At 44.4% G+C, this 22,234-nt stretch overlaps 1 protein-coding gene across 1 annotated transcript in view; it reads left to right on the top strand.

Annotated features, from left to right (window-relative positions):
- The window catches only part of LOC140718718 (uncharacterized), a 145,523-nt gene that overhangs the window by 94,206 nt on the left and 29,083 nt on the right, over positions 1 to 22,234 (top strand). Inside the window, exons 11-14 of the mRNA XM_073032815.1 lie at positions 1,642 to 1,716; positions 11,131 to 11,244; positions 15,078 to 15,170; positions 18,761 to 18,868. Of these exons, the coding sequence (XP_072888916.1) occupies positions 1,642 to 1,716; positions 11,131 to 11,244; positions 15,078 to 15,170; positions 18,761 to 18,868 (390 nt within the window). The remainder of the gene's footprint in view (positions 1 to 1,641; positions 1,717 to 11,130; positions 11,245 to 15,077; positions 15,171 to 18,760; positions 18,869 to 22,234) is intronic.

Here is a 22,234-nt window from a genome sequence, read left to right as displayed (position 1 = left end):
TGACCCCAGGCTTGGTCAGACAGTGGGGTATCAAAGAAATGCTTGAAGGATTAAGGAAAGATGGTGAGCTTTAGTGGGGTAAATTCAGAGATAAAGAACAATTTGCTGAAAGCACAAAGATCAAGCTTGCTGAGAAGGAGGGGATTAGAACAGAAATATAAAGGTTTATAGACTGCAGAGAGGAAGGAGAAAGTGAGTTGGAAAGTCAAAGAGGTTTCTGAAAGTATTGATGAGCATTGAGCTGTAATCTGAGTGAGAACCAGTGTCGGGCAAGAAATCTGAGAAAATGACAATCACCAGGGAAGAAATACTGAGTCAATTGTTGGAGCTGCCATCTGGCAAGTTGGATATCCAGATGGACCTCATCCTGGGGTCTGAAAGAGGCAGTAAATGACATACTTCATACAGCAATTTGAATGTTCTCCCTGTTCTGAAAAGTTTCCATTAAATTGGCCAATAGCAAATGAGATTGTTTTATAGAAAGATAGCAAGAAACGACAGGAGAGTATGGGTGAGGTGATGTGTGGATGTGAAACTTGGCAAGGAGATGGGGTAGAATATAGAGACAGATGAATCTGGAGACAGATACAATTTTCAGTACTGGAGTGATGTGTAACATTTCGAAGGGTTGATCCTGTGGGCAGATTGAAGGAGCAGAGACAGATGTATGATCTCGATCACAACCATCATGGCATCCTGATAAGTTGCTGCAAAAGTTAAAGGATGGAACTAAGGCATTATTTTTACATTCAGGATAATCTTTCAACACATCTACATAAAATGTTCCAGCATGTGGACTGTTCAGCCTGCATCCTCATGGAGTTCAGTTTTCAATTTGAACCAGAACACTGTCCGATGCCATTGAACAGCTGGAAACAGTGATGTTGTGATTCTCTGCATCAGAACAGGCTGTACTGTCAGACATGGAACTCAGTCACTGGCAAAATGTTTAATTGCAGTCCTCCAGATCACTGGGGTAATTCAGCAGAACTGATTTACAGTGTCCTGATATCCCATCCACTGGATGTACACACGGACAAACTACAGAGTACCTGTCATTTCCACATGTGATGCCTGTGGGTCAGTAAGTTATCAAATGTAGTGTTTCCAGAGGGAACCAGAAGATGTTTTTGGTCCCTCCCTGGTCTCTCCACTTGTTGCCGGTGTGTGAGAGCTCTCTGAACCTCCTTCAGTCCAATGCTTGAATGTCTGGTCCAGTTCTGAGCTGGTTGATTGCCTCATGTTCGGACACTGAATATCACAATGAACCTGACCAAGCCTGGGTTCATCTCTGTTCACTGCGGCACTTCATTGATGCAAGTTTTGAATAAGTTGTGTAGATTGTAACTCAGGGGGATTACTACCATCAGGGAGGAGGCACAGGAGCCTGAAGACACACATTCAATGATTTAGGAACAGCTTCATCCCCTCTGCCATCAGATTTCTGAACGGTCCATGAACCCATGAAGATGGCCTCACTATATTTGCTCTCTCTTTCACAACTACATATCTCAGTGTAATTTATTTATTGCTCTGTACTGTGGCCACAAAAAGCAAATTTCATGACATAGTCAGTGATGAGAAGACTGAGGCTGAATTCTGATTCTGAGAATTTCAAATGGTTTTAATTTCTTTCTTTAGGTTGGATGATCTTCCAAACTAGTATCTTTAATCTGATGTTCTTACTTGGCATTTCTGTCAACAATTTGATTCCAGGTAAGTGCTTGAACATAATTCTGTATTTACATGAAATGATGTACTTGGTACTGAGCAGAGGGATAGAATGAAGTGTCTCTGTCAGAACATTGTGAGCTGCTTCATCGGGACCACAAACACAGACAGTCCTTGGCCCCACAGCTGAGGACTGGGAAACCTGCTGAAGGTTTAAAATATCTGAATGTCCATTATAGTTTAAATATCTGTTCAGAACAACTGGCCACATAAAATTTCAGACAATTATAGACAAATTATGCAAAGTCAGATTGTATTTCTGAACATTGTACTTCTGGGCATGTCATTCCTTTCTGGACTTGGTATTGAATTCAGTAACATTAGGTAACTTGCTTTCTCTGTTTATCTTTGTCAGAACCAGCCATTTCTGCCGGTCATCCATCCGACATTGCCTCACGTTTTTCTCTCTCTATTGACAAGTCATGTCCTACAGCCCTGTTATTTGTGATGTGTGACACTGACAAAGAAGCTTTATGTGCTTCTGATTGCAACAATAACTCAGCATATCAGAGATATTCCCTTTGATCCACCCATCCCTGCCCCATCATCTCTGTTACAGAGTGAAAGAGAAGCACAGCACAGAAACAGGCTCTTTGGCCCATCTAGTCCATGCTGAGCCATTTAAACTGCCTACTTCCATCAACCTGCACTGGGTCCATAGACCTCAGTACCCCTACCATCCATGTACCTCTCCAAACTTCTCCTAAAGGCTGAAATCACGGTTGCATGCGTCAATTGAGCTGGCAGCTCGTTCCACGCTCTCACGGTCCTTTGAGTGAAGAAGTTTCCCCTTGTGTTCCCCTTGCTCATTTCACCATTAACCCATAATCTTTAGTTGAAATTCCATCCAACCACAGTGAAAAAAACCTGAAATTTACCTGAAATATACCCTTCATAACTTTGTATACTTGTATCTAATCTCCTCTGTCTTATAGGCTCCAAAGAATAAAGTCCAAACCTTTTCAATCTTTCCATATAACTCAGGTCCTCCAGACCCAGCAACATCCTTATAAAATTTCTCTGTACTCTCTCAACCTTATTTACAATTATCCTGTAGGTAGGGGACCAAAACTGCACACTGTACTCGAGATTATACCTCCCCAGTATCTTGTACAACTTCAACATAACATCCCATCTCCTGCACTCAGTACTCTGATTTATGAAGGCCAATGTGCCAAAAGCTTTATTGATGACCCCATCAATCTCTGATACCACTTACAGTGATTTATGGACTTTTATTCCCAGATCACTTTCACCTACCAAACTCCTCAGAGTCTGACTATTCACTGTGTTGATCCTACCAATGAACTGGATTTGATAAGGGAACTCGAGGTAAAGGAGCCATTAGGAGGTAGTGACCATAATATGATAAGTTTTAATCTACAATTTGAGAGGGAGAAGGGAAAATCAGAAGTGTCAGCATTACAGTTGAACAAAGGGGACTATCAAGCCACGAGGGAGGAACTAGCCAATGTTGACTGGAAGGATACCCTAGCAGGGATGACAGTGGAACAACAATGGCAGGTATTTCTGGGAATAATGGGGAAGGTGCAGGATCAGGTCATTCCAAAGAGGAAGAAAGATTCTAAGGGGAGTAGGGGGCAACTGTGGCTGACAAGGGAAGTCAAGGACAGTAAAAAAAATAAAAGAGAAGAAGTATAACATTGCAAAGATGAGCGGGAAGCCAGAGGATTGGGAAACATTTAAAGAGCAACAGAAGATTACTAAAAAGGCAATACGGGGAGAAAAGATGAGGTATGAAGGTAAGCTAGCCAAGAATATAAAGGAAGATAGTAAAAGCTTCTTTAAGTATGTGAAGAAGAAAAAATTAGTTAAGACCAAAGTTGGGCCCTTGAAAGCAGAAACAGGTGAATTTATTGTGGGGAAGAAGGAAATGGCAGACGAGTTGAGCAGGTACTTTGGATCTGTCTTCACTAGGGAAGACATAAACAATCTCCCAGATGTAATAGTGGCCAGAAGACCTAAGGTAACGGAGGAACTGAAGGAAATTCACATTAGGCAGAAAATGGTGTTGGGTAGACTGATGGGACTGAAGGCTGATAAATCGCCAAGGCCTGATGGTCTGCATCCCAGGGTACTTAAGGAGGTGGCTCTAGAAATCGTGGATGCATTGGTAATCATTTTCCAATGTTCTATAGATTCAGGATCAGTTCCTGAGGGTTGGAGGATAGCTAATGTTACCCTACTTTTTAAGAAAGGAGGGAGAGAGAAAACAGGGAATTATAGAGCAGTTAGCCTGACATCAGTGGTGGGGAAGATGCTGGAGTCAATTATAAAAGATGAAATAGCGGCACATTTGGATAGCAGTAGCCGGATCAGTCCGAGTTAACATGGATTTAGGAAGGGGAAATCATGCTTGACTAATCTTTTGGAATTTTTTGAGGATGCAACCCTAAAAATGGACGAGGGGGAGCCAGTGGATGTACTGTACCTGGACTTTCAGAAAACCTTTGATAAGGTCCCACATAGGAGATTAGTGGGCAAAATTAGGGCACATGGTGTTGGGGGTAGAGTACTAACATGGATAGAAAATTGGTTGGCAGACAGGAAACAAAAAGTTGGGATTAATGGGTCCTTTTCAGAATGGCAGTGTGGCACGTGGACAAGTGGTTAAGGTGTTGGACTAGCGATCTGAAGGTCGTGAGTTCGAGCCCTAGCCAGGGTAGCGTGGTGTGTCCTTGAGCAAGGCACTTAACCATACATTGCTCCAGTCCACCCAGCTGAAAATGGGTACCAGCAAAAATGTGGGGGTTAACCTCGCAATAGACTGGCATCCTAGCCGGGGGAGAGTCTCGTACTCTCAGTCGCTTCACGCCATGGAAACTGGAAATAAGCACCGGCCTGATGAGTATGACAGACTTTAACTTTCAGAATGGCAGGCAGTGACTAGTGGGGTACCACAAGGCTCGGTGCTGGGACTGCTGCTATTTACAATATACATGATTTAGATGAAGGGATTAAAAGTAACATTAGCAAATTTGCAGATGACACAAAGCTGGGTAGTAGTGTGAAATATGAGGAGGATGTTAGGAGAATGCAGGATGACTTGGACAGGTTGGGTGAGTGGGCAGATGCATTGCAGATGCAGTTTAATGTGGATAAATGTAAGGTTAACCACTTTGGTGGCAAGAACAGGAAGGCAGATTACTATCTGAATGGTGTCAAGTTAGGAAAAGGGGAAGTACAATGAGATTTAGGTGTCCTTGTTCATCAGTCACTGAAAGTAAGCATGCAGGTACAGCAGGCAGTGAAGAAAGCTAACAGCATGTTGGCCTTCACAACAAGGGGAGTTGAGTATAGGAGCAAAGAGATCCTTCTGCAGTTGTACAGGGCCCTGGTGAGACCACACCTGGAGTATTGTGTGCAGTTTTAGTCTCCAAATTTGAGGAAGGACATTCTTGCTATTGAGGGAGTGCAGCGTAGGTTCATGAGGTTGATTCCTGGGATGGCAGGACTGTCGTATGTTGAAAGATTGGAGTGAATGGGCTTGTATACACTGGAATTTAGAAGGATGAGAGGGGATCTGGTTGAAACATATAAGATTATTAAGGGTTTTGGACACGCTAGTGGCAGGAAACATGTTCCCGATGTTGGGGAGTCCAGAACCAGAGGCCACAGTTTAATAATAAGGGATAGGCCATTTAGAACGGAGTTCAGGAAAAACTTTTTCACCCAGAGAGTTGTGGATCTATGGAATGCTCTGCCTCAGAAGGCAGTGGAGGCTAATTCTCTGGATGCTTTCAAGAAAGAGTTAGGTAGAGCTCTTAAAGATAGCGGAGTCAAGGGATATGGGGAGAAGACAGGAACGGGGTACTGATTGTCGTTGATCAGCCATGATCACATTGAATGGCTGTGCTGGGTTGATGGGCCAAATGGCCTAATCCTGCACTTATTGTCTATTGTCCAGCAAAGTGCAATACCTCACATTTGTCTGCATTAAATTCCATCTGCCATTTTTCAGCCCATTTTTCCAGCTGATCCAGTTAACCACATTATCATCCAGATAGATGATATAGATGACAAACAATGGACCCAACACCAATCCCTCGACACTCCACTGGTCACAGGCTTCCAGTCAGACAGGCAACGGTGTAGTCCCTGTAGAGTCCATGTAGAGTAGACTCTGTCTGGAGTCCATGAAGTTGATGCCATTTTGCCTTGCTTCTATAGCCTCTGTGTCTGTCTGTTGAGTAAATACAGATGTAAAATATGCATTTAAGATCTCCTCTATCACTTTTGGCTCCACGCATGTATTACCATTCTGATCTTCCAGAGGAGCAATTTTGTCACTTGAAATCCTTTTGCTCTGAACATATCTGTAGAGACCCTCAGGATTCTCCTTCACCTCGTCTGCTAAAGCAACCTCAAGCCTTCTTTTCACCCTCCTGATTTCTTTCTTAACTCTTCTCTCATTTCTTATACTCCATGAGCACCTCATTTGTTCTTACCTGCCTGTACCTGCAATGTACCTCTTTCTTTTTCTTAAACAAGGCCACAATATCTCTTGAAAACCAAAGTTCCCACACCTGTTATCTTTACCTTTTATTCAGACAGGCTTTGTATTCTCACAATTTTATTTTTAACACCTCCCACTTACCAAGTTCACATTTGCCAGAAAAAATCCTGTCTGAATCAACACTTACTAGATCTTCTCCTATACCATCAAAATTGGCCTTTCTCCAATTTAGAAACTTAACCTGCAGACCAGACCTATCTTTCTGCAGATTTTCTTCAAAACTAATGACACTGTGATCACGAGATGCAAAACGTTCTCCTACACACCCTTCTGTCACCTTTCCTATCTCATTCCCTAACAGCAGATCAAGTATCACACACTCTTTTGTTGGGACTTCTAATACTGATTAAGAAAATTTGCTGAACACATTTGACGAGCTCTATCCAGTATGGTCCTTTGACACTATGGGAGTCCAAGTCAATATATTTTAAGTTAAAATCAGCAACTATAACAACCTTGTATGTCTTGCAACAGTCTGCGATCTCTCCATAAATTTGTTCCTCTAAACCCCACGAAATTTCATATAATCTGTAATGTGCCCCACTAATGTGTTCACACTTTTCTTATTCCTCAGTTCCACCATAATGCCTCACTAGATGAGTTCTCCAGTCTGGCCTGGCTGAACACTGCCAGGATATTATCCTTGAATAGTAAAATATCCCCTCCTCCTTTAATCCCTCCCGCTCTGTTGTGTCTAAAACAACGGAACCCCAGAATATTGAGCTGCCAGTCCTGCCCCTCCTGCAACCAAGTCTCCCTAATGGCTACAATACCATATTCCCAGGTGTTGATCCATGCTGTGAGCTCATCTGCCTTTCCTATGATACTTCTTACATTGAAATATACACAGTTCAGGACATCAGTCGCTCCATGCTCAACCTTCTGATTCCCGTCTGTCCCCACAACCTCTCCACTATCTGTTCTGACTCTCTGGTTCCCATCCGTTGCAACTCCAGTTTAACAACTCCTCCCCATACCCCATGTAGCACTCACAAACCTTTCCACTCAGATATTAGTCTGCCTTCAGTTCAGGTGCAAACTGTGACTTCTGTACAGGTTCCATTTTCCCTGGAAGAGAGCCCAATGTTCCAAGAATCTGATGCCCTCCCTCCTACACCAACTCCTTAGCCATAAGTTAAACTGTATAAACTTCCTATTTCTGGTCTCATTAGCAATCTTGAGATCACAACCTTGGAAGTTCTGCCTTCAAATTAGCACCGAACTCCTGAACTTATTTTGCAGAACCTTTTCACTCTTCCTACCTACACGGACCACAACTTCTAGCTCTTCGCCATCCCACTTAAGAATGCTGAGGACTTAATCCAAGATGTCCTGGACCCAGGCACCCAGGAGGCAGCACAACATCTGGGAATCTCATTCTTGTCCACAGAACCTCCTTTCTGTTCCCTAACAAATGAATCCCCTGTCACCACAGTTCACTTCTTCTTCCCGCTTCCCTCCTGAGCTACAGAGCCAGACTCAGTGCCAGAGACCTGACCGCTGTGACTTTCCTCTGCTAGGTCATTCCCCCCCAACAGTATCCAAGTGGTGTACCTGTTGTTGATGGGGATGGCCACAGTGGTACTCTGCACTGGCTGTTTAATCCCTTTCCTGTCCTGACTGTCACCCAATTTCCTGTGTTCTCCACCTTGGGTGTAACTACTTCTTGATATGTCCTATCTGTTAACCACTCAGCCTCCGGAATGATCCAGAGTTCTTCCAGTTCCAGCTCCAAATCCTTAACACAGAATGTGAGAGGCTGTAGCTGGAAGCATTTCTCACAAGTGTAGTTGTCAGGGACACTGGAGGTCTCCCTGACTTCCCAAATCCCACAAGAGGAATATTCCACTATCCTGCCTGGCATCTCTACTGCTCCTAACTGAGCAGCCATAAAGAAGGAAAAACAATAAAATGTGGGGTAAATGAAAACTCTACCTGTAGCTTTGTTTTTGCCATTTTCGACTGAAGCCTCTCCTCACTGAAGCCTTGAAGAGCTAAAGCCTCAAAATCTCCACTCTAACTCTGACCACTCCAATGACCAATCTGACTATTAGCCACTGTCTGACTCTAATTTGTTCATGCCAATCAATCCTGAATTCTGGTTGGGCGCTGCCCAAAGCACCAAACTGCCATGAGTCACTGCATATTCTGCACAATGGGCGAACGGGAATGAACTATGTCTTCTCAAGCATCCAATCTCTCTGATAGAGCGCTGCTCAAAAGAATACTTAAAAGTTGTTCTCCCTATTCTGAGAGTTTCAAGGACCTGCAATATTAATTCTGTTTCACCTTCCACAGATGCTACACAAACTGCTGTGTGTTTCCAACATTTTCATTTATTATTAAACACAGAGCTGATAGATTCCAATTAGTAAATATCTAAAAGCACCAGTGATCCAATCCCCATGGGAGAGCAGAGTTTCTAATTATTGATTAATATATTGTAATGAACGGATATTGAAATTTATCAAAACTGGAGGAAAAGCAAGTTCCAATGAGGAAATTTGGACTGTACAATAGGATATCGATAGATTCAATGAGTGGGTGATAACTCAGCACATGGAGTTTAATACAGGAAAGTGTGAGGTGGGACCCTTGAGTAAGAGGAATCAGACTGTTATGTCAATGGAGAGGAATTGTAAATGAGTGAATTGCAGAGGGATCAAGATGTTCTTGTAAAGGAATCACAAAAGATTTGGTGCAGCAAGTCATTAGGAACAGGGGTGATATATAAACCTTAATTGCAAGGGATTTGGAGTTTAGAAATGGGGAAGTATTGTTACAGTTGTGCAGAATGTTGGGGAGTCCACTTGATCTGTGCAGATCCCCTTGTTTAAACACAATTGCACTGACACTGCAGGCAGTCCAAAAGTGATCCATATGAGTAATTCCTGGGATGAGTGGCTTTTCCCACCACAAGCAGTTGGGAGGTATTTAAAGAAGAGATGGATAAATGTTTGCCAGTTTGGGGAATTCGGGATTGTGTGGGACTGGGACAGAACAGGAGATGGATAAATATTTGAAAGATTGGGGAATTCGGGATTGTGTGGGACTGGGACAGAAGAGGAGATGGGGCCTGAAGCAGATCAGCTCCAATTGTATTGAATGGTGGATCAGGTTTAAGGAGCTGAGTGACCAACTCCCCTCTTATTTTCTTGTGTTTAATCATCATCATCGAGATGGCGGCACAATGCAGTTTGCAGCGGCCTCTCCGGAGTTGATATCTGTTATTTGTCAAAGGGGGTGTCGTGCACAATCCTAATCTGATGAAAAACGGATGTGGGAACATGGAGGAACATCTGGAAATCTCTAGGAAGGCCTTTTTCAGTGCTGCTGTTGTTGTGAGGTCCAGGTCTCTGCTGGAAAGGACAGGCCCCCCAGTCCTCGGGGTTGCATTGCCGGTGGCGGGGGCATCATAGTGCGCTCGGCAGAGGATGGTGCTCAGAGAGGCTGTGCCGAAGGGGATGGTTGGAGGCTCGGAGGTTCGATGGACTCGGAGTCCGCTGCAGTTGGGGTGCTTTCCCTGTGTGCTGCGTCTGTGAGGCTGAGTCCGGCAAGGCGAGGTGGCGCAGTGAAAGTCCATAGCGGGGGTATTCCCTTCTGCTGCCTGTGTGGGATGATGAGTCTATTGGGACCCTGAGGACTTGTGGAAACTGTACTGTGGATTTTTCGAACTTATTGTCTTTTAACATGTTTGGACTAGTTTTACTGTGTCCATGCTCTTTTTTTTATCAATTATGCTATTGTTTGCACAGTTGTAACTATATGTTGTAACTATGTGGCTTTGTGTAGATCTTGTAGCTTTAGTTTTTGGTTTGTTGGGTAGTAGAGTTGGTCTCCTGACTTGGTGTGTCTGGGTAGTCTTGTTTTGTCTGGTGGGTTTGGAGCTTCTTTCTGGGGAACGCGGTAAGATGGTAGCGCAATATCAATATGCAGCAGCCTCTCCGGACTCTGGTTTTGGGGATTGCCAAACGTTATGTGGATTTTCTGGCGTAGTCTGTTTTGTCGTGTGCTTTTGTGATATCATTCTGGAGTAACGTTGTTTCATGTTTTAGCTGCATTGCAGTTGTGGTTTCTAAATGACAATAAATCGAAATTCAATTTAATTCAATTCAATTCAATATTTATTATCTTCTTGCAAAAGAACAATGGATTGTGGTCCTGAACACAAGAGATTCTGCAGGTACTGGAAATCCAGAGAAACTCACACAAAATACTGTAGGAACTCAGGAGGTCTGACAACACCTATGGAAATGAATAAAGAGTTGATGTTTCGGGCTACCCTTCATCAGGACCAGAAAGAAAGGGGAAAGAGCCAGAATAGGAATGTGGGGGGAGGGGGAAGAGTACAAGGTGAAAGCTGAAGCCATGTGGAGGGGGAGATAGGTGGGTGGGGGAGGGGTGAAGTGAGAAGCTGGGAGGTAATAGGTGCAAAAGGCAAATGGCTGACAAATGAATCCAATCAGACACGAGAGTGGTCCATGAGAGGAAGGGATGGAGGAGGGGCAGGGGCTTCTGATAGTGTACTCATCAAAATTTGGCCGTTTCAACACTGGAAAGAGCACCCAGTGCAGAATATTGGCAGCAGGTAACAGGGAAATACTGACTGAGGAAGAGAGAGTGAGTCAGTCTGTTCTTGGCCAGTGTAACAAATCAGTGGCTTGTTCACCCAGCACAGCAGGTAGAGTCAGTCGGTGCAGACCAGAAGTCAAGGTTGACAAGACTGGGCAGTGATGAGCACATCTCTTCCCTGCAGGAGATAAGCGGAACAAATTGGTTGTGGCAACAATTGGCAGCTCTCCTGCTCATTTTTCTGGTGTATTGTTGCATGTTTGCTGATTTGAATGTATTTGTAATTGCAGGTTTTTACAGCGAGGAAAATGTCACATTTGCTGCGTCAATCACAACGATGGTGTTGCTTCTAGTGGCTTTTATTTCATTTGTGATTCTTTACTGGAAAACATTTGGGTATGAAGGTAAGTGTTATTGTCTACAAGCGTTTAAACTTCAGGCATCTCTCCAAGGAAATTGCAGTTAATTTCAAAAGAAAAATCACCCCCCCCCCCCCACCACTCTGGGTCCCTGAGACATGAGGGATGAAATTACCCTGTATTTTTGCCCAGTTGTGGAGTGGTGTTTCACAGTGACACCACTGCTGGAACGATTCCGGAGTCACCTCTGACCTGGCGTCAGAGATGGTACTTGAGGGTAAAATGTCTCAACTCAATTGTGTTACACGCATTATGTTGTCAAAGGTGCTGTGACTCGTGATGTAGAGGTGAGGAGTGAGGGACCACTCCTCACTGCACACACGTGGCTCCTCCATGGAGAGAGTTAAATGCACCAAGTTTCTGAGAGTCACATAACAGATGATCTCACCTGGTCCCTCATCACCATCTCTTTGGTTAAGAAAGCAGAGCAGCATCTCCATTCCTTGAGGAGATTGTGTCTAACCCCCACCCCATCCCCCATGATAATATCTGCACCTTGTTATTGGTTAATTTATTTGTGGTGATATTACTCTGTGTTATGCACGTGAGTTACATGTACTGTGTTGTGAACATTAATCTAGAGGAAAGTGGTCTCATTTGATGGTATACATGTATACGGTTGAATGACAATAACTTGAAAGTTGCTCATTAATCCTGATGAAGGGGAGGTGAGAGAATGGTAAAGCCCCTCCTCAGGACATGGATTTTAGCAAAGTTTTGTTAAAGTTCCTCATGGCGTACTCTAGAAACTAAATGTCCATGGGATCCAAGAAAAGATGGTGTTGGAATAAAAATTGGTTGAGAGGGAGGAAGCAAACAGTGAGGTTCAATGGGAGTTTCAGTGTCTGGAGGGCCATGTGTGGTGAGTTAAGCAGGGATCAGTAACAGGTCCCTTGTTGTTTAAGGTTCACGTCAATGATTTGAACTTGAATTGAGGAACACGATCAGGAAATTTCCTGTTGATCACAATATCAGCAGTTTGGTTGACAGTGAAGAAGAAAGGTCTGGGTCACAGGAAGATATCATCGGTCTCCTTGGATACACAAACAAGGAAATGGAATTCAGTCTGGAAATGTTTACAGCAGTGATTTTGGAGAGGGCAAACTAGGCAAAGGAACAAACAGTAAACAGAAGACTAAGGCATGGAGAGGAACTGACAACTCTCAATGTTCATGGGCACAGATCCCAGAAAGATGGGTTGCTAGGTTACCTGGTTCCTGTCAATCACAGTAGCATAAGTGTGGTAGACTTGATGTGGATGTGGAGAGAAATGGTTTCAAGGGGAAGTAATCGGGAATGGACAGCTGAGTGAACTGGCATAGATGGGCTGAATGGCCTCCTTCCATGTGGTAAGGAAAGTGGGGTCTTGCCTTTTGTTTTGTGCACAGAGCTGGTGATGGGAGATGTGAAAGGGTGAGGAACAATACCTGAGGAGAGGGAACTATTAGCAATGGCATTAACATTGGAACCAGGAGAGGAGGTTGGTGATGAACAGGATCTAACAGAAGGAGGGTTGAGCATGAAAAAGAAATGGATAGAATCCAGACTCAATGCAATTTCAACACCAGGGCATCGAGGGACATTTGGGAGGGTTGGTCCAGTGGACAAAGGGAAGTAGGGAAACTACAGGGGCAGGTGCACAGTCTGAATCCCAGCCATTCATGGGTTCAGTGCACATTGTTAGAATATTTCAGCATGGTGAATTGTGGAAACTGTGGTGAACTAGGGGTTCTCTTTGCATTTCTGCATCGTCTTTGAATAAACAATTGGTGAAGGAGAGCAGGACCTGATGATGCTGAATAGGGTGCAGCCAGATCTGACGATGGGCGTTTAAAGCCATTTTTCACTGAGGACACACCCACACTTGCATCTCTCATTTGAGGGAGTGCAGATGGAGGCTCCACCACAGCAGACACTCAGATGAGGGATTAATGTAGGTTTTCACAAATAAAATGAAGTGAGGCATTTTATGTTTAATGAAACCCGTAACACATTTTAATGAACTCCCAAACCAACACAGAAAAACATACTAAAACTTTTTACATAACAATGTCATGGCCCCTCTGGAATTAACTAAAACCAGCATTGTGAGCCTGTCTGAAGCTCGGATCAGCAGCCCGGCTCAGGTCCTGTGCTCGTCCAGAGGCGATGGCAGGGGCATGGCAGTGGAATACTCCAAATCTCGGTGGGCTGGTTTAAGGCGATCTTCTGAAATATGTTCAGGTTTATCCCTCTTATCAATGATGAAAGTCTTTTCCCTCCGTTCCAAAATGCAGAATGGACCATCGTAAGGGAGCCTAAGGGGATGTTGGTGTGCATCGTGGCGGACAAAAACAAACGAGGTGGAATGTAAAGGCACTTGGGAATCCTTGTGCAGAACACCCTAAAGTTTATCTTGCAGGTTGAGTCAGTGGTGAGGAAGACAAATGCAATGTTAACATTCATTTCAGGAGGACTAGAATATAAGAGCAGGGATGTGTTGCTGAGGCTTTATAAGGCACCGGTGAGGCCTCACCTTGAGTATTGTGAACAGTTTTGGGCTCCTCATCGAAGAAAAGATGTGCTGGCATTTGAGAGGGTTCAGAGGAGGTTCACAGGGAGGATTCCGGGAATGAAAGGGTTATCATATGAGGAACGTCTGATGGCTCTGGGCCTGTACTCGCTAGAATTTAGAAGGATTTTGAATTTTGAAAGGCCTAGACAGAGTGGATGTGGAAAGGATGTTTCCCATGGTGAGGAAGTCTAGAATAAGTGGGCACAACCCAGAACAAAGGAGCATCCATTTGAAACAGAGATGCGGAGAAATTTCTTTGGCCAGAAGATGGTAAATTTGTGGAATTTGTTAACACAGGCAGCTGTGGAGGCCAAGTTGGTTGTATTTGAGGTGGAGATTGATAGGTTGTTGATTGGCCACGGCATTAAAGGTGACGGTGAGAAGGTCAGGGAATGGGACTGTGGAGGGGTAAAAAAGAATTAGCCATGATTGAATGGCAGAGCAGACTCGATGGGCCAAATAGCCTAATTCTGCTCCTATGTCTTATGGTCTTGTAGACTTCTAAACAATAATTACTGAACCCATCAGAGTGAATAAATTAAAAATCTGGGTGAAGGAAAAGTGTCCCTTGGATCTTATGGTGGAGAATCCCTCAGACATGTATCACTGGTTACCAATGGACTTCCTGGACAACCATTATCCTTATCCATGTTAAATGTCCCAGCATTTGGACAGTTTAGTCTGCACTCATAATGAGTTCAGTTTTTTCTTGGACCAGAACACTGTTTGAAGCCTTGAGCATCTGGGTGTGGTGATGGTTCAGTCCTCAACAACAGAACAGGCTTCACAGTGGAACTTCAGTGCTGTAGTTGGGGCTGGGTATTGTCACCACAGGCAAGACCATATCAACTGAAACCTTCACCATCTCTAGAATAATACAAAGCTGATTTGCAGTGGATTGTTACCTCATCCGCTGGATATGTACACAGGGAGACTGCAGTGTATCTGACAATTCTGCATGTGTAGACACTCGATAAGGGAGTACAGAAGTTATCAAATATGTGTTTGTTTGTGTTTATCTGTTGTTTCCTGGATTCTCTGCTTGCTGCCAGTGTGAGAGAGATCCCTGGACTTTCTTCAGTCCGGTGTTCTGATTTCTGCTCCATTTCTGAACTGGTTGGGTTTCCCTGTGTTTAAGAAGTCTGACTGACTCAGGGTCCATCTTCATTACCAAGAACACATTGTAAATTGATGCTTATGTGATATAATTTGTGTAGATCTGTTACTATGGCTTTCAAACTGATTAATTTTCATTTATCCAAAGACAATGTTAGATTTGGAAGATGGATGTCTGCCTATAATATTGGTTTTCTCATTATCATCATCATTGCTACAATTTCCTGGATGGTGTTTAAAGGTATGTGCTGAAATATTATTCTGTATTTTCATGTAAATGATGAACTCGGTTCTCTGGAGTTTGGTTGGAATGAAGTGAGTATCTCAGTCAGGATGTTGTGATCTGCTTTACCAGGACCACCAGCACCTGAAGTCCTCAGTCCCACAGCTGAAGTCCTTTCCCACAGGGGGATCTGCTGGAGGTTTAGACTTTAATGGCGTTTCACTGATGCTCATGGAACTGAAGGCAAAATGTTGACCTGAGCAGACAGTTGCCTCAATGGGACAAGGCAGAGTGTGGGGATAATTTGCAGGAGATTACGTGGCTCATGTTGGGAGAATGTGACTAATGGTGTCCTGCAAGGATCTGTGTTTGGATTACAACTTGTCTCAGATTGACGGAGGGGTGACAGGTTACATGATCACGTTTACCAATGAAAAAAGGAGAAGTGGTAGCAGCTTTGTGGTCAACGGGGATTAATAGATGGGAATGAGCAAAACCAGGGATAAATGCCACTCTACAGCCAGACAAATTCATGTGGGCATCAGGATTCTGACATCCTTAATAGGTCTTGGAGACAGAGAGGAATTTTGTGTCCCAAATCACAGGAGGGAGAAATTGATCTTTAAGGATTCTGGTGTACATTTACTGAGCAGAATCTGCAGAAACTAGGGCTGTGCTGAATGGATCTGAGACAGTTAAAGGGTGAAGTAGTTAAATTTTACAAGAAGACAAATTTTACAAGAAAAAGAGCTTTGACCAGCATCAGAAGTTTGGAGAAGAGGGGGGATAAATCTGGTTCATTTCTCAAGGATAAAAGGCTGCAGCAGGTGACGGTTTAGTGACCAGTCACCAATCGATCTTTGGGATTGATTAGCGAGAGCAAGTTAAAGGAAGGCAGGGACAAGCACAGTGTCCATCGTCTCAGTGGACATCGTCAGAGTGGTGATCTCGAGACTTTAGCTCCTCAAAGAGAGGCTTCACTCAGAGAAAGCAATGAAAACACAATTTTAAGGTCTTTTCCCCCTTCTCTTCTTTATATTTGCCCAGTTAGGACAGCAGAGATGCCAGGCAGGATAGTGAAATACTCCCCTTGTGTGATGTGGGAAGGCAGGGAGACCTCCAGTGTCTCTGGTGACTACAACTGGGAGAAGTGCATCCAACTGCAGCTTTAACAAACAGTGTTAAGGAATTGGAGCTGGAACTGGATGAATTCCAGATTATTTGTGAGGCTGAGGGGGTGACAGGACATATTGAGTGGTAGTTACACCCAAGGTGCAGGACACAGGAAACTGGGTGACAGTCAGGAAGGGGAAAGAGGTTAAGGAACCAGTGTAGAGTACCCCTGTGGCCATCCCCTTCAACAACAGGTATATCACTGTGATGAGACCAATACAGAAGGGACGGTTTGTTCCTGAACTGGAGAGGGAAGGTTTGTTAATGCTTCATGGTGGGATTTAAACTGGAGTTGCAGGGAGATGGGAACCAGAGTGTCAGAACAGTCAGTGGAGAGGTTGTGGAGGTAGATGTTGGTAAGACCACAGATGAAGATCAAAAGATTGAGCACAGTGCGACTAGTGTCCTGAGCTGCATATGTTTCAATGCAAGAAGTATTGCAGGAAAGGCAGATAATAGTGGTGACTAGTGGTGTTCCAGGGATCTGTGTTGGGACCGATTATTTTTACGTTATATGTCAATAATTTGGATGATGGAATTGATGGCTTTGTTGCAAAGTTTGCAGATGATATGAAGACAGATGGATTGGCAGGTCGTTTTGAGGAAGTAGAGAGGATACAGAGGGTCTTAGATAGATTAGGAGAATGGGAAAGAAATGGCAGATGGAATACAGTGTCGGGAACTGTATCGTCATGCTCTTTGCTGGAAGAAGGGAAAGGGTTGACTATTTTCAAAATGGAGAGAAAATACAAAACAATGAGGTGCAATGGGGCTTGAGAGTCCTTGTGCAGGATTCCCCAAAGGTTAATTTGCAGGTGGAGTCTGTGATGAGGAAGGCAAATGCAATGTTAGCATTTATTTCAAGAGGACTAGTATAGAATCAGAATCAGGTTTATTATCACCGGCATGTGACGTGAATTTGTTAATTTAGCAGCAGCAGTTCAATGCAATACATAATCTCACGGAGAGAAAAAAATTAAAACGTAATAATAAATAAACAAATTTCATGTCACATGCCGGTGATAATAATTCTGATTCTTATTCTGAATAGAGATGAGGAGGAATTTCTTTAGCCAGAGAGTGGTAAATCTGTGGAATTCTTTGCCACAGGGAGCTGTGGAGGCCAAGTCTTTATGTATGGCATATTTAAGGAAGAGGTTGATAGATTCTTGATTGGTCAGGGCATGAAGGGATACAGGGAGAAGGTAGAAATTGGGGCTGAGGGGAAAATTGGATCAGCCATGATGAAATGGCAGAGCAGACTCGATGGGCCAAATGCCTAATTCTGCTCCTATATCTTATGGTCTGAACAAAAGGTCACAGAGAGATAGAGAGTCCTGTTGATGCTTGAGAGTATCTGGAACTAGGAAACTTGGGGCAGGAAATTTAATTGCAGAATATTGGTTTGTTCCAGTGTTTTCCAACTGGGAATCCCTTTTCCTGGGGTGAAAAAGGAGTAACACACACTGTACAAATGTAACCGGGCACTGTGGGTGCCTGTCACCCTCATGCCCCATCATCTCCATGTCAGAGACACGTGATGTCATTCCCTGTGCAACACTCCCCTCCAGTGGACCTTCAGGGTAACTGCATCATGTGTTTCTGGCCACCCCTGTAACAATTGGATTCACTATGGCAGCTCTGAACTGGGACACCTGCAGCTATTAATTACTGACCTTCATTCCTCTGGGCTCCCAAACACCCCGACAACAACCATTTATTCTGCCGGTGTTGATTTTCTTTCCGCTCCCTCCATTCCTTCCCGTGACTCTGCCGATTCTCTGTTTTAGTTTTACCATTTGAGTGAGTGTGGTGTAGATTTCCCAGATCTTTATCTGGATCCCAGGGGTTCTGGTCTCAATCCCCATCCCCACAAAGCCTCCGTAACACTGGTCGTGTGGAGCTGGGTCATTTGTCAGCCATGAACAGTTCGAGGGACTAAATCACCTGCTCCTGGAATTAAAAACTGAATCTGCTGGGAATCCTCAGCAAGTAGCAGGTGAAGCACGGACAAGAAATAGGTTGCAGGGAAATAGGGGGGTGGTTGGGAATGGGGTTGATGAGATTTGCTCTGAGAACTGACAAAGTGTCAGTGACGTCCCTCTGTATCATGAGGAAATATGAAACCAGCATCACTCATCAGCTTGTCGGTTTCTGTCACACTGCTTTTTGTTCAGCCTTGCTCAGTATAAACCACGTTCCACATCCCCTCCCACACTGACTGCACGAGATCATTGGCAGAGATCTGCTCTTGAACAGAGTGTGATGAAAGGTGTGTGAAATTGGAGAAGGTCACTGCTGTCCCTCTTCACAGGAAATTAGCTGAGTTTTTCAGTTCATGTGGGCATCAGCCTTCTGTTCAAGAGGCAGCATTCTCTCCTCTTATCACCTTGATTTGGTTACAGATACAGTTATTCAACTGTTTTCAATTGCAGGCCTCAGACCAGAGGATGTAGGAATTGCCATTACATCGATGGTGGGACTGGTGTTTTCTACAGCATATGCTATTATATTCACGTGCTGGTCAAGGAAAGGATCTCCAGGTACCTGTTACTGTCTAATTTGCATTTCAGCAGAAATACCAAGTGACTCATGTTGACAAAATGAACTCCTCCCACACCCCCACCCCCCCATCCCCACAGAGTCTCTGGATTCCTGTGGTACCCAGAATGCAATTGTCCTACATGATTGACAGGTTGAGATATGAAGTGGTGACACAGAATGTCTGGAGTTGTTCTGGAGTCAACTCTGACCCAACTGCAGAGGGGGCTTTGGGAGAAGTGACCCTGAGGAGGGAGTGTCATAGAAAAATACAACACAGAATCAGGCCTGTCGGCCCATCTAGTCTGTGCCAAACCATTTAAACTCCAATTGACCTGCACCAGGACCATAGCCCTCCATACCCCTACCGTCCATGTACCGATCCAAACTTCTTTTCAACGTTGAAATCGAACTTGCAAGCTCCACTTGTGCTGACAGCTTCTTCCACGCTCTCACGTCTTTCATGTTCCCCTTAAACTTTTCACCTTTCACCCTTAACCTGTGAACTCTTGATTGTAGTCCCACCCAACATCAGTGGAAAAGGCCTGTTTGCATTTACCGTCTATACCCCTGATAATTGTGTGTGCCTCTGTCAAATCTCCTCTCAATATTCTACATTCCAGGGAATATAATCCTAACCTGATCAATCTTTCCATATCACTCGGGTCTCTCAGTGTAAATTTCCTCTGCACTCTCTCAACCTTGTTTACATCTTTCCTGTAGGTAGGTGACCAAAACTGCACACAATACTCCAAATTAGTCCTCACCAACGTCTTGTACAACTTCAACATAGCATCCCATCTCCAGTACTCAGCACTTTGATTTATGAAGGCCAAAGTGCCCAAAGCTGTCTTTATGACTCTACCTACCTGTGACTCCACTTGTCTGCATCAAATTCCATCTGCCATTTTTCAGCCCATCTTACCCCTTCCTCATGCCACCCTGCCAGGGATAGGGTCCCTCTTGCCCTCACCTACCACCCCGCCAGACATCACATCCAGCACATAATTCTCTGGAACTTCTGCCATCTCCAACAGGATCCCACTACCAAGTACATCTTTCCCTCTCACCCCCCCCCCCCCCCAACCCATTTTCTGCTTTCCACAGGGATCGGTCCCTATGCAACTCCCTTGTCCGTTCATCCCTCCCCACTGATCTCCCTCTTGACACTTATCCTTGCAAGTGAACGAGTGCTTCACCTGCCCCTACCTGTCCTCCCTCACTACTATTTAGGGCCCCAAACAGTCTTTCCGGGTGAGACGACACTTCACCTGTGAGTCTGTTGGGGTTATATACTGTATCCGGTGCTCTCGGTGTGGCCTCCTTTATATCGGTGAGACCTGACGTAGATTGGGAGCCCGTTTCACCGAGCATCTACGCTCCATCTGCCAGAAGAAGCGGGATCTCCCAGTGGCCACCCATTTAATTCCACTTCCCATTCCCATTCTGATATGTCAATCCATGGCCTCCTCTAGTCAGACTGAGGCCACACTCAGGTTGGAGGAACAACACCTTATATTCCGTCTGATAGCCTCCAACCTGATGTCATGAACATCGATTTCTCTAACTTACGGTAATGTCGTCCACTCTCCTTCACCATTCCCCGTCCCCTTTTCCCTCTCTCACCTCATCTCCTTGCCACCCTCTGGTACTCCTCTCCCCTTTTCTTTCTTCCATGGCCTTCTGTTCTCTCCTATCAGACTCCCCCTTCTCCAGCCCTGTATCTCTTTCACCAATCAACTTCCCAGCTCTCTACGTCATCTCTCCCCCTCCTGGTTTCACCCGTCACCTTGTGTTTCTATCTCCCTCCTCCACACCTTTTAAATCTACTCCTCATCTTTTTTTCTCCAGCCCTGCCGAAGGGTCTCAGCATGAAACACCGACTGTACTTTTTCCATAGATGCTGTCTGGCTGCTGAGTTCCTCCAGCATTTTGTGTGTTGCTTGGACTTCCAGCATCTGCAGCTTCTCTCTTGTTTGTGCCTGGAATTAACCTTTTTATCATAATCAGGCCTCAATATCTCTGGAAAACCAAGGTTTCCTACAGCTGTTACCTTTACCTTTTATTCTGACAGTCACACACAAGGTTAGCACTTTCAAAGTTTCATTTTTGAAGGTCTCCCACTTACCAAGTATGCTTTTGCCAGAAAACAGCCTGTCCCAGTCCATACTTGCCAGATCCTTTCTGATATCTGATACCTTCAAAGTTGGCCTTTTTCTGATTTAGAATCACAACCTGCGGATCAGTCCCAACTTTTGGCAAATTTGCTTTGAATCTAATGGCATTGTGATCACTCGATGCAAAGTGTTCACCTACACAAACTCCTGTCACCTGCCCTGTCTCATTCCCTAAGAACAGATTAAATATCACACATTCCCACATTGGGACTTCTACGTACTGACTGAGGAAACCTCCCTGAACACATATAACAAACCCTATCCCATCTAGTCCTTTTACACTATGGGAGTCTCTGTCAATATGTGGAAAGTTAAAACCACCTTCTTTGCAAAAGTCAACGATCTCTCTGCAACTTTGTTCCTCTAAACAAAGTTTCAGAGTTTGCATATGGTAACGTATACCACACCCCCATTTCCTCATCCTCTGAGTCCGTACAGCATTCAGTGGTTTGGTCCTTTTCAGCTCTTTCCGCTGATTGCCTCTCTGCTCTTCTCCTACTAGGTGTAGGGTCCGTGTCAGGCTTTTGGTCAACATGTACCTCCTGCCCTCGGGGTAAAATGTGATCCCAGTGGAGAATTTTGACAGGGCCATTCCCATCTTCTGGCTTCACCTGGAAAACTGGCGCATTTGGCATCTGGCTGTCCGTTATGTAAGGCGTAGACACCCAGTTATCAGCCGACTTCTGCTTCCTCCAAATAGATCAAAGGCAGGACTTACAGTACTCTCAAACCTCAGGCTTCATTCGAGGCCAATAGAACCGATCTCAGACCAATCTGCAGGTCTTGTTGTTAAAAAAATATTGCTTATAAGGATGATTCGTAAGGGCAGTGAGATCTGTATTTACTGACAAGTACCTTTATTGTTTAAACTAACAAGAACGTGAATTTGTACACTAAATAACTCGTGTTCACCCCCGCTAAGTATCCCTGACTGTCCTGAACAGTGAAAGAATAGCCAAGGTATTACCCGGGCAAAGGAGTTTACGCTGGCCAGGTGTTCCTCATTGCCCCGATTCACTCACCACGTGTTTCACACAGGGTTCCTCACGCTTGTATCTGCGAAGGTTATTCTTAAAAGTTACCATTACATGCACACACAAAGCATCCACTTTTATATCCATTCCTTATCGATTCAAATATTGCATTCCAGTGTCATTGGACCCGGGTCATGTGTCTGTTCTTCAACACCTT

This window comes from Hemitrygon akajei, chromosome 2 (genome assembly GCF_048418815.1).
Source record: "Hemitrygon akajei chromosome 2, sHemAka1.3, whole genome shotgun sequence".
NCBI lineage: Eukaryota > Metazoa > Chordata > Chondrichthyes > Myliobatiformes > Dasyatidae > Hemitrygon > Hemitrygon akajei.
The sequence above is the reverse complement of the archived record's forward strand: the minus strand, read 5'-3'. Positions and strand labels throughout refer to the sequence as shown.